The sequence below is a fragment of the Rhipicephalus microplus genome, chromosome X (assembly GCF_043290135.1).
Source record: "Rhipicephalus microplus isolate Deutch F79 chromosome X, USDA_Rmic, whole genome shotgun sequence".
Classification (NCBI taxonomy): Eukaryota; Metazoa; Arthropoda; class Arachnida; order Ixodida; family Ixodidae; genus Rhipicephalus; species Rhipicephalus microplus.
In genome coordinates, this window is record NC_134710.1 from 431,614,981 (window position 1) to 431,628,131 (window position 13,151).

The 13,151-nt window shown below is 45.6% G+C and overlaps 1 protein-coding gene across 5 annotated transcripts in view; it reads left to right on the forward strand.

Annotated features, from left to right (window-relative positions):
* Positions 1-13,151, forward strand: part of LOC119160912 (uncharacterized) — a 256,608-nt gene continuing 243,457 nt past the window's right edge. For 4 of the 5 annotated variants that reach the window (XM_037413180.2, XM_037413184.2, XM_037413182.2 and 1 more), the window contains exons 1-4: positions 1-99; positions 847-905; positions 3,547-3,573; positions 4,501-4,558. In XM_037413180.2, the coding sequence (XP_037269077.2) occupies positions 869-905; positions 3,547-3,573; positions 4,501-4,558 (122 nt within the window). In that variant the 5' untranslated portion in view covers positions 1-99; positions 847-868. The remainder of the gene's footprint in view (positions 100-846; positions 906-3,546; positions 3,574-4,500; positions 4,559-13,151) is intronic. The other variant, XM_037413181.2, reaches the window with a different exon arrangement.

Below are 13,151 nucleotides of genomic sequence, written 5' to 3' on the forward strand. Positions count from 1 at the left end.
CAAATGTTGTGCTCTTTGCAACTGTCGGGCCACCTGTCAACTTTTTCGCGTACTAACACCAATAAGTATGGATGAACTGCTGACCGGTCAGTGCTACTGGTATGTAGGTCACTTTTTTGTCGCGTTGGTGCACAATTACTGAGTTGTGGTCGTCTTGCGTGGAAGCCGAGACATCACCCAGGCCATCTCGTGAAAGGCCGACGGTGCCCGTTGGCGTGTCAAGCGAGGTTCTCATGTCAGCACCGTGGGCGACGCGGCTGGTACACGTCGCCAACGGAAGTGACATATGTTTACCTCAACACAGCTGCTTTCTAAGCCTAAGACTGCTTCGATCAGCCCCAGGAAACGTAAAAATAAATATCGATCGCGTTGTAGTGAGGCAGCGACACTACACGTACGGATATGTACGGGTAACAAGGCAAGAGTAAAACGCGCACGCTGTCGCGTCACCTGGAAACATGCTTAGTTCACGGTCGCGCCTGGGAGTTTAGAGCCGTGTTTGAGGTCGTAGTTTCCTTCGTTTTAGGACAGTAGGGGAAATGTTTCCGCAGCGCGAAAGCGGCAAAGGCTCGTCAGAAGTCCGCGCCTGTGTCCCCCCATCTCACGAGAGCGCGGGCATGGTCCTTGCAACACGACGCAACCGGTTGCAGATGCGTGTCGTCGTGGGGTCATGTTGGGGGCTGATGCTATCGTCGTACCACCGTTGCTTGTTTCCTCATTACGGAACTGACTGAGTCGTGGACGCGAGTGTCCGCGACTTTCGCTGAGCGGTTGTTAGTGTGTGACGTTGTTTCTTTTTTATTCTCTCTTCTTCTCTCCCTCCACCATTTCGTGGCCTTACCGAAGAAACCTTGACTGCCACAGAACGATGAGCCGACGTATGTTAAAGCACAGATACCCAACAGGTAGGCATTTCATGAGAAACTCACATTATTCCACCGTATTCTCTTAGAGGTAATTTCTAGCGTTCCATTAGCGCTGGACGCCGAGGCCCAGCGACTGAAATCCAACACTGTTGTTTTTGCCCACAGTCCCCCAGAGACCTGCTCAAGTTTAGAGCTAGATAACGCATTTGATGTCAGCACACACGTGTGCTCAACTTTAGGCTGCACGGGCGACGTCTGATATTGCTCTTTGCAGCTTACTGCAGGATCATACCTGCGAGTCGTTCTTACCTCGATTGTTACCCAACTGGTGGCTGATAATGACACCCATATAATTGAAAAGAGGTGAAAATAACAAATTTCGCCTCATTTGTGCCACTGTACAGTGTCGGTGTCGGAAACTAGGTGTTTTGCTAGAGAACTATGTGCTGCGCATTTCCATTCTTGAGGAAATGTTTCCGTGCATAATACGTGTGTTGAAGGATATAAACACTATAGGTTTTAATACTGCAGTGACTAATTCATTTAAGTACTTCGAAGAAGGTGTCAAACCACCACCTTGCAGTTACACTGTTTCAAGGAATGAGTGGTTAGATCGTTTTTTTACTGCTAAGCTTAAACTATTTGGGTTCACTTATCCATTTCATTGGACGTACTCTGGTGGCAGTATGATGCGGGCATGTCAGCAGAAATGTTTTCATATGCATTCAAGAAGAGCAAGAAGTATAGTGTAATGCAATACCTTCTACCACTGCACTTCAGAGTGCCATGTTTTTTCAATGACAAAAGCACCAGTAGCCTTTATCACCTATGCATTCTCATAGACAGTTGGAATTAAACACCATAAAATCTTAGCCTTAGTTTGTTTTGAAGGATGAACCAGTAGGGCCCACACATTCTCAGTTTTTTATTGCTCTGAACATGCATGGGAATATAATAACGGGCTACAAGATAGTTGGATAGTGTGGCACAAATCATTTGTAATACCAAGTGAAAATCCATTCTCTTTTGCTTGATCACAGTATTGACATTTACGTAGATTTATAGTATTGACATTGTCATGGAGTCTTAAAAGTTGCCGGGGCTGGGTATTGTTTCCTGTCTTGTAGATGCTACAAAGATTAATTTGGTGCGTTTTTAAAAATTTAGTGAAATGACGAAGAAAGAAGTAACAGCGCTGGCACAGGGCAAAGACGAGAAAACACAAACATGGCGCTGTCCTCTGCCAGTGCTGTTGTTTCTTTCTACCAGCCCAATTCAAGACGTTAATACAGTTCATTGAAATGACTTACTCTTGGAGGAGGGGGTTTTTAGGCATTGGGCAGCTATATGAGTACGAGTTCATTCTATATTTCAAAGCACTTTGTAAATGTACAAAAGGTAGTTTACCATTTCAAGTTGAATCCAGAAGATAACCTGAAACATGTTGGTAGTAGGCCGAGATGTGAAGGCATGTAGAAATATTTACCACGCCTCAGTGTATTTAGAACTGTGTGAAATGCATGAGGTTACAATACTGTGGTCACTTATATATTCTGAAGTGTGCAGGGAGCACAACCATAGCTTTGACCATTGTTTCACATCAGGCAGTGCCTAGTGACCTCTTGTACCTGCCTCTTGTGTACTCTTGGTCTTAGCCAGCATTTTAATTTTTTGTTTGTTAAAGAAAAGCTTGTGACCCTTGACTGATGTTTGACCAAAAGGCAGCAGTTTCATGAGTGTTTTCATAATCCCATTATCGTTAGTATCAATGGCAGTAACGTAATACAGCAACATAGCTATGATGATAGACTCTGTGATAATTTTGTAAACCTACCAAATAGCTGTCCACACTCATTAGGTTAGAAGTTAAAATATGTAGCACCGGTGCATTCATGTACTTACACGCGTACTGATGCTGCTTTATAAACCAGCAGCGTGGCAACCTAAATCACTGTTTAACATGTCTAACCAATCTTCCTCTTGCTTCTGAGTAGTTTAGTTACAGACAAGCCTGTAAGATCAAAGTTCATTAAAGTGAAAAAATTGTTATCTACCTGTTTGTAGCATGAAGCTATAAATAAGATTCATTCAAGTTTTTTTTTTTTTTTTTTTTTAGGCCAGCAGGCATTGCATTTAATTCAGAATTTGTCTGAAGTCTGACTGCACTTTTCATTGCTAAAGTCACTGTGTGCTTTCAATTAAAGCGAGTGATAAGTGTAGTCTGCCTTAGCATAGCGTTGCCACTTCATTAGTAGTGCTGCTGTTCTGATCACCTGGCAGCTTTGTGAAGATTGATCAAGCCATGCCAAATGCATGTCTGGAAGGGATGCAATAGCACATGCAAAATTGGCATGTTGTTAGAGTGGCAGCAGTGAAGTGGTAGAAATAAGTTATGTTCAGCATGTCACGATAGTTCAATGTCTTGCAGTAGATGTAGATGTGTCTTTGCTGTAGTATGAAATTTGTGCACCTCAAGGTTGTGCCTTTCTCAATAATGAAGTGGCAACTGTGTTAAGCTCACATGTAATTATACATTGCAGGCCCATTTGAGTAGTTTGCAGGCTAGACATTATGAATTTTTTGTTATTGTATGTTATTGTGTGTTTTGTATGTTTAGCTTGGCTCTATGCTAATTTGGCATTGCCTTCCTAGGTGTAGAACTTTTTTGTGACCTTTACAGGTTCATCTCTCTGCTATGCTAACACAGGTATGTCACGGCACTGGCCCTTGCCAGCAGATGTCGAGAGTTCCTTTGGCGCAGTTGGCCCTAACTCTCAGGATAACGGTTTCTAACTGAAGGCCACATGTAACGTCTGTGCATTGGAATCTACTTGTGCATTCGCAGTATGCCTACTTTATAAAGCAGCAAGTTTGACTTTCAAAACAAAAAATAACAACAAAGGAGCAGTTAAAGAAAGGACACATTGAAGGGTAGGCTGGACTTCCTATTGTATTTCAAGAAACCGTGCAGTTGTGATATAAGTACGCATCTTCCGGTATGACATTAGTTCATGGTGCAGACTACAATGACTTGAGGGAAACTGAGCGTGCCTGTTCATCAAGAAAGCATAGAAAAAGGCTCCAAGCAACCATAAATCTAAAACACCAATTGTGTGCAGCATGTAAGATTTACAGTTTCATTTCATTTCATTTATTGCATCCTTAAAGGCCCGAGGGCATTACATAAGGGGGGGGCAAAAAATACGCAGTTAATGTATTGCAAAATGAGAAGTAGCATTTTTTTTTGTTGTATAACACCTGGGATGTCTTTTACCACCCCCCTGAAAATATTCTTTGCAGTTATTTCACTGGAGTGTTTTAGGTAAGGGTGTGCAAGAGGCTTGTGTGCCTCTTGCAAGCTGCTTGGGCCCTGGCAAAACCCAAGCAGTTCTTTGATGGTGGGATGAGCCAAGCCGCTTGCATCTCCCTATTCAACCCCTCAATCAAAACTCGTCCTAACCTGTAGCTCAACATTTGACCAGTGTGTGTTCTTTGTGCTGTGCTGATCGAATTCATTTAGACTAGTTGCGGTATGTAATGAGTTAAACAAATGTCTATTATTAATGAAGCGATGCCCACCTTTAGGGAGTGTTCTTATGTCACTTCCTGTACTTTTCCTTTCATGCGTCCACAGGAAAAGCAACAGAGACAGCCCAACCAGTTGCCCCGCTACCTCAGCCAGCTGCTGACGTGTGAGTTAAATATTTCTCCTGTTTTTTTGCCTCTGGTATGATCAATTTAACTTGGCATGTTTTACAGTTAGCTGGTGCTATAAATAACCTGTTCTGGTTTCATCTCTATCGGAACCTAACACAAGCATGCACACGCACACATGCGCATGCTTAAAAAAAATACTGTGTACGCTCAGCAAAGTTGAAAATAAGACAACTGAACTATGAATGCTTGGTACACATTTCATTGTTCTTTCTCATCAGCGCAGTGGCAGTTGTTGCAGTTGATAAAATGTGTACTGCTTGGAACAATTTACGTTGTTGGATCAAGTTTCACAATATTCTTCCTTATCTCATTTTCCTGCATTTATAAAGCACTGCTATGTTGTAGCTTATTTCTAATTGTAACAAAGTAATGGTTGTATGGATAGCCTTTTATTGAAAAAAGAAAAAAAACGGAGGCATAGGACCTCTGCGGGGATAAGCAAGACTTTCTAACTACACTACTAGTTCACAGTGTCATGGGTTTTACACTTATTGTATTCACCATCACTGGTACTGAGGCGGTGTAGGGTCAGTATTGTGGTTTCCCAGACCCCCTAAACCACTCTGATCAGGTCGCTCCGACTTCCGTATTGGGCTAATAATAACTGCGTGTCTGGGCCCATAAGGAGCGCTTCACGATAATTTGTGGTTTGCAAAGCTTGTATGGCCATTCGCCCTTTTTCAAGTGCGGAACACTGCCATAGTAAGTGAGTAAGTGGTGAAGGTGTGCGCGGCAGCGCAGCCCCCGCAGTGATTGCACGTCAATGTCACAATGTCCGGTTGTCGCCATTTTGCTAAAGAGTATGGTGTGTATGCTTAATTTGCGTAGACCTTATTAATGAAGACTTCTTGGAAGAGTGAAAGCGGACTTATGCTGGAAAATAGGACTGGTGGTGTAACCTACGGAATGCGTTTTTTACTAGCATGACGCAGGGATGTGCGTACATAGTGCATTGTGGCTACCGAGGGAGCCATTTGACTTAAGAGCTCATGCAAGTTCACCCTGAGGGGTGGGGGCTGAGAAAGATTGGTCAACACACCTGCGGAAGCAGCAGCGGCGTGTGCCGCCGTATTGCCCCCGGCCACACCCGTATGCCCCGGCGTCCAGATAATTTCTATTGGCCTGTCGGCTTTTCATGCCTACGAATGATCCTTTGAATAGCAGCAGCTGTAGCATCCTCTGACGCTGGGCGAAATATTTCCGAGTAGGCAGCGTCCGAGTCGGTAAAGACACGAAGGGGTTTCTGTATAGTGTATGGGAGGCTTGCAGTCGCTCTCCATATGGCAAGTAGTTCGGCATGCATAGGGATATTGTTCGGTAGATGGCACCTGTAGGCCCCAGTGTACTCGGTGGTTTGCGCACAGATCCATGCTATACAAGCTTCGCCATAGGAAAGGGCAGCGTGTGTGTATATGTCGATGGTATCTAAGCTCGCTTCCCTGAGTTGTCGCGTGGCAAGAAACTGGTGGGCAGTATTATTGTGACGAGATATGGGGCAACGGAACAGTCGAGAGGCTATTGGAGTTTCTCATGGGGGTAAGGACTGATTAAGAAGAGGTGCATCATCATGCCGCTGACAATCCCAGGGCAGAAGGTGACGACCTTGCGGCATGTTTTCCAGGCGGATGTGGTGTGGAGTGTTGGCTTCACAGATGACGTCTTGCAGAGGGGGCAAGCCCCCTGCTCTTTCAAGGGCGGATATCTTGGTGTGTTTAGGGAGCCCCGTGATGGTACGGAGAGTAGCCCGATAAAGGCGTTCCAGATTTTGGATGTTCATTGGAGAGAACGTGTATATGGGTGTGCCGTATAAAATCTTTTCAAGCACCGCAGCTCTTGTGAGAGTGTGACAGGCTTGTTGTCGTGCACCTCCGTATTTGTTGGAAAGATGACGTATCATATGTAACGTGGCTGGCCATGCCTGCCGCAGTCCACATACCCACTTTTGTGGGCTGCTGCAGCTAGCTATTGGTAAACCTAAAACTTTGATTTGTCCGTTTTTTTTATTGTATAGTGTGTAATCTAGTATGGAGTGAGATGCACATTTTCGGGTTGGTGCGATTCTTGCCGTCTGTGCTTATAAGTTCGGTCTTATGTGGAGCCAGCTGCAGGCCTACTTCCTTAAGAGTGGACTCTAAACTGAGGAGGGCTACCTGCAGCTCGGTCTGCATTGATTGTTTGTCAGAATAATCCACTGCCTCTGTCCATATAGTAATATCATTGGCGTAGATGGCGAATATAGCCAAACAGCGTCGGTCCTAAAATAGATCCCTGTGGAACACCTCTGTCCAAGTAGTAAGTCTTCGGGCTCCATCCAGGTGATGCACCACTTAAACGAATGGGCCAAGCTGCAAGGAAATTTCGAATCCATGTCTGCGCGCGCTGACTTGGGTAGCACTTAGCCAGTTCTTCAAGAATGGGGTTATGGTGAACATTATCGAACGCTTTCTGCGTGTCGACGGCCAGCAAGTAGTCAGGTAACATCTTTCTTGAGGTACTATTGATAACGCGCTGTAGTAGCCAAAGGCAGCCATGGGTGCTGAGGTTAGGGCGAAAACCCGCCTGGGCTGGATGGTATCCTGGCCGGGTTATCTTGAGGTAATGGGACATGCGTGTGTGAATCATGCGTTCAATGAGCTTATTTAAAGTAGACGTTAAAGATATTGGCCGGAGGTGCTTGCAGAGGGTCTTCTCTTTTCCATGTTTTGGAATAGGATAAATGTTAGACAGCTTAAGGCTTTCCGGAACATTTTCTGAGGCCCAGAGGTCATTGATTACCGCCAAAAGGGCGTGCTGGGCTTCATCTCCGAGGTTGCGAAGTTCTTGCCATGTGATTCGGTCGTGACCAGGCGCCGATCGAGAACGCCCGTGTTTGATGGCTGCTAGCATTTCTCCCATGCTAAATCGGCGATTGAGATTCGGATCAGGTTGCGTCATAGTGCAGGCTTTCAGAGATGTAGGCAGAGTGAGTGAAGCATGAGGAAAGAAAGTGGTAATAACTTCGTCTTCCACAATTGACGAATCTGCTTTGAGGAACAGCTCGGCCAGAGGAGGGTTGCCCTTTCCTTTCCCACTGAGGCTACGAAAAATGTGCCATAGACCTTGGAGGTCCGGTACACGGCCAAAGGGCTCGCAGGTGGATTGCCAGGCTTCACCTTGAAGTTCGAGCTGATATTCATTTATAAGCTTAAATCGGCGCTTAATTTTCATGAGGTCAGAGTCTTGTTTGCTGTGCAAGCGGTATCTTCTGACTAAATAGTCTACTGTTTTTCATAAATTTCCTAAATGGTTATCCATCGGTTTAATATGGTCTTCGCATGGCACTGTTTCACGGGCCTGTTGAACAATGTCCAGAAGGCCCTCAATTGTCGAGAAGGATCCAGTAACATTACTACGAAAAGTACTCCAATTAGTCATCGTTGTTGTTTTGATCCGGAGGCGTTTTCGATGAAGTGCCTGGAATATCGGTAGATGATCACTGACCCATGACTGGCTGGAGACTGTCCAGTGCCGCACAAATTGGGGGCTGGCGAGGGTGAGATCTGGGGTCATGTCTCTATGCGCTCAGTGTAGTCCTATTCTTGTAGGGGTGTCGGGGGCGTTACAAGTTTCTACAGAAGAGAGTTCAATAGCATCGCAAAGATATTTTCCACGTTTATTCGGCTTTCTGACACCCCAGGCAGGGTCATGAGCTTTAAAATCACCTCCAATGAGCAGAGGGACGTTCTTAGATGCTTGCTTAAGCGTCTCCAGCCACGGCCGCTGGATGAAAAAGTGCACAGTACGGCCTGCCGCATTCAGTGGCTTTCTATGGGAGAGCGCAAGTCAGCCGTAGGGTCAGTTGCGGCCGCTGCAGCGCGACGGGGCGGGGACGGGAGGGACGGGGAAACGAGTAGCGGCGGCTCCCTCGGGGCAGCAGCCGCAGCAAATTAGCTGGTGTTTGTCCCAACAGTGACCCACTCAATTGTTCTAATCAGTGTTTTTTTAATCACATTTATCACAGCGATGACATATTGCATATTTAGTAGACTACGAGGCACTATCTGGTTAAAAAGCCAATTGATTTTCCCTGTGCGTGTCGAGCACGTGACTTTTTTTTTTTTTTTTTTTTGAGGACGAGCTTCTTGCTCTGAGGCTGACAGAAAAATCCACAATGCATGTAGCCGAATGATATGGCACTGAATGCTTAATAAAGTCATTGTTCTATTTATGGAGATGTCTTAAACTAAGATATTTTGATTATTGTGACGTTTATTCAGCACTTCGCATTTTCTCTGCCGGAACGCTTGACAATTAATTTTTGGGCACCTTACAATAGACGTTCAAGGTTTTTATATTTTGAAAGCGTATCGAAGAAACATAATTTCAATATTTTCATGTTATCCGGTACACGGTATTGTGCCAGAAAGTAATTAAGCTTCAAACGCTACATAAAAGTGGTTTCTACAAACATGGTGACAACGCGCTCCTCGTTACTTTATTGAAGAGGTTGCGAAAGTATACACCATTAAAAGTGCCATTCGAATTTCTTGATAGTTCCTACTAGGCAAGGCAATATATATATATATATATATATATATATATATATATATATATATATATATATAGTCGAACTTGGGTATATCGAACTTGTCAAAAAACATTTATTAGTGCGATATATGGCATAATTCGATATAGGCCCGGTATAGGTTTTGACACAAAGGCACATAACAAACTAGAAGAAAAGTACTCTATTAATATGGTGGCTTACTTGCGAGCCCTACTGTGGAACAAACTACAGTCGAACCTCGATATATCGAACGGCGCGGCGATCGCGAAATAGTGCGATATATCCAGAATTCGATATAAAAAGATCATGAAAGAAATGCGTCAACAGCTTGCTGAGAACAACCAATGAACCGTTCAAGCGTGGTGCAGTAAATACTCACTTGAAGATTCAAACATAGTATTTATTGTGTTGGTTTAAAATATTGAAGAAGAGTAGCCTGCTTTTTGTTGGCCATGGCGTGTTTGATGACTGCATCCTCAATATAGTCCAGGCGATCCATAAGTGATAGGCCGGTGCCTTCAATCGCGCTGCAGTGGCGGCGCACAAGGGCCAAGGCAGCTACGACCTCAGCTGATGTCGGGAGCGGGGCACCATCAGCGCTTGCGGGATCCACCTCGGCAGAGTCTTCATTTGGCTGCTCAGCAGTAGCTTCGGCGACAATTTCCACATCCGTGAGCTCCGCCGTTCGGAGTTAGGCCTGTCGAGCGCGCGACAGGCCTTACTCCGAACGCACGAACACTGCGAGCACAACGACCGATGCCTGCGGATGCTACGGGGGAGGAGCTTGCAACAAGTGCGCAGTGTGCCGTTGACACCATAGAGACTGCAACGACAGCAAGCTGCAAGGCTGCGGCCGAAGTCCGGGTGTAAAGCGCGCACATGGCACGTTCATGTCGGCTCGCCTGACTGCTTTCCCTTTTCCGGCGGCAGCGCGGGCCGCGTCCGAGACAGTCGTCTGCGTCCTTTCCCTCCTATACTTTCCTCCTCAATCTTTACCTCCCACTCCCCCTTCCCCCGCGCGAAGCCGTGTCGGTGCCTTCGTATTGAAAGACAACAACAGCTCCGCGCTTTTCTCTTCACTTTCCTCATTCAAGAACCTCTATGGCAAGGCTGCGGCGCGCGTACGCCGCTACGTTAAAGTGGCCCTCTCGGCGCCATCGATGTGTGCAGCATTTGTAAACGCCCGCCGCTCTACCGCTACTTTCGAGAGTTGCGGGAAAGCTCGCTGCCTGTCAATGGAGCGCGGGCGGATTGGGGTGGCTGAGTTCGATATATCCATTATATGTCAAACTTTGTTTGAAATAAAAAATCAATAATGCATGCAATTTCCCGAGTGATATAGGAACCTTTCGATATAGGCAATAATTCGATATATCCGTGTTCGATATATTGAGGTTTGAATGTAGTCCCGGATTTTTTTCTGTGTCAACGACTTCGCTGCCTGCGACAGCACGCACGCCTTCACGTTGTCCAATGAGTCGGAGCAGCTGAGGCCGCAACCTTCCACATTCAAGCAATAGCGCTGGACCAACGCAAGTGCACTAACGCAAGTGCACACGTCGGGCGCCACGGGCACCTGGTCTTTTGTCCGACTTGGCCCTGATGTCTGCCTTGTTCTTCAGGATAGTACTCAAGGTGCTCCTCGGAATTTTGTATGCGGCAGCGACGTCGCACTTCTTTTCACTGCGCTCAACCCGATTGATAATTTTGAGTTTCGCGGCGAACCACAAATTTTGCCTCTTTGCGCAAGCCATGATGAGAGCGCGTCAATACAGTTCGCAGAGCAGCAACAGGCAACACCGCAGACTATGCTGAATCGGCAGCAGCAGGCACACGTGCATAAAGAAAGAAAAAAATGGCGCTCACTTCTACCGCCTCTGCGCCTCGGAGAAAGCACGACGGCCTCTCATTGGCTGTAAGCGCTGCGAGCGGCCCAGGATCATTTCTTGGAGGGGGGGGGGTGTTCGCCTGTGCACAACCGGGTCTAACCAACTTTTTCTAGGGTGGCGCCGGCAGTTTTCCCCGCCACTGCGAGGGAACACCAACTTGCTGGGGCACTTTTGAGGCACATGGAGTTTGATATATCAGTTGTCGTTGCTATTTTCGTTCGATAAAACAGTAACTTTTGCTATATATTCTCAATGTAAACTTACCGTGTTTAGGAATTGTTCGATATACGGGATAATTTGATATAAACGGGTTCGATATAGTCGGGCTCGACTGTATAAATAAATATATATATATATATATATATACATACATCATCATCATCATCAGCCTCACTACGTCCACTGCAGGACAAAGGCCTCTCCCATGTTCCGCCAGTTAACCCGGTCCTGTGCTTGCTGCTGCCAATTTATACCCCCAAACTTCTTAATCTCATCTGCCCACCTAACCTTCTGTCTCCCTCTAACCCGCTTCCCTTCTCTGGGAATCCAGTCAGTTACCCTTAATGACCAGCGGTTATCCTGTCTACGCGCTACATGCCCTGCCCATGTCCATTTCTTCTTCTTGATTTCAGCTATGATATCCTTAACCCCCGTTTGTTCCCTAATCCACTCTGCTCTCTTCTTGTCTCTTGAGGTTACACCTACCATTTTTCTTTCCATTGCTTGCTGCGTCGTCCTCAATTTAAGCTGAACCCTCTTTGTAAGTCTCCAGGTTTCTGCTCCGTAGCTAAGTACCGGCAAGATACAGCTGTTATATACCTTCCTCTTGAGGGATAGTGGCAAACTACCTGTCATAATTTGAGAGTGCTTGCCGAATGTGCTCCACCCCATTCTTATTCTTCTAGTTACTTCAATCTCGTGGTTCGGCTCTGCGGTTATTACCTGCCCTAAGTAGACATAGTCTTTTACAACTTCAAGTGCACTATTACCTATCTCGAAGCGCTGCTCCTTGCCGAGGTTGTTGTACATTACTTTCGTTTTCTGCAGATTAATTTTAAGACCCACCTTTCTGCTCTCCTTGTCTAACTCCGTAATCATGAGTTGCAATTCGTTCCCCGAGTTACTCAGCAATGCAATGTCATCGGCGAAGCGCAGGTTACTAAGGTATTCTCCATTGACTCTTATCCCTAACTGTTCCCATTCTAGGCTTCTGAAAACCTCCTGTAAGCACGCGGTAAATAGCATTGGGGAAATTGTGTCCCCCTGCCTTACACCCTTCTTGATTGGTATTCTGTTGCTTTCTTTATGAAGCACTATGGTAGCAGTTGATCCCCTGTAGATTTCTTCCAGAATGTTTACATATACTTCATCTACGCCCTGATTCCGCAGTGTCTGCATGACGGCTGATATTTCTACTGAATCAAACGCCTTCTCGTAATCTATGAAGGCTATGTATAGTGGTTGGTTATATTCTGAGCATTTCTCTATTACCTGATTGATAGTATGAATGTGGTCAATTGTTGAGTAGCCTGTTCGAAATCCTGCTTGTTCCTTTGGTTGATTGAATTCTAATGTTTTCTGGAATCGTGCAGGATGTGGAAGTGATTGGCAAGGTACGATGCAGTGACCATAGATTGGTACGGTCTCGAATTCGCCTAGACTTGAAGAAGGAACGGCAGAAACTGATACGCAAGAAGCCAATAAATCAGCTAGCACTGAGAGGGAAAGTACAGGAATTCAGAGTGTCGCTGCAGAACAGGTACTCGGCTCTTAGTGAGGAAACCAACCTTAGCGTAGATACAATGAATGATAATCTGACGAGTATCATTACGGAGTGTGCAGTGGAAGTTGGAGGCAGGGTAGTTAGACAGGACACTGGCAAGCTTTCCCAGGAAACGAAGAACCTAATTAAGAAGCGTCAAATCATGAAAGTGTCAAGTACAACAGACAAAATAGAACTGGCAGAGCTTTCGAAGTTGATTAATAGACGTAAGGTATGCGATGTAAGAAGGTATAACATGGAGAGAATCGAACACGCTCTGAAAAACGGAGGAAGTGTCAAAGCATTGAAGAGGAAACTTGGGATAGGCAAAAGCCGGATGTATGCACTAAGGGACAAAGAAGGCAAAATAA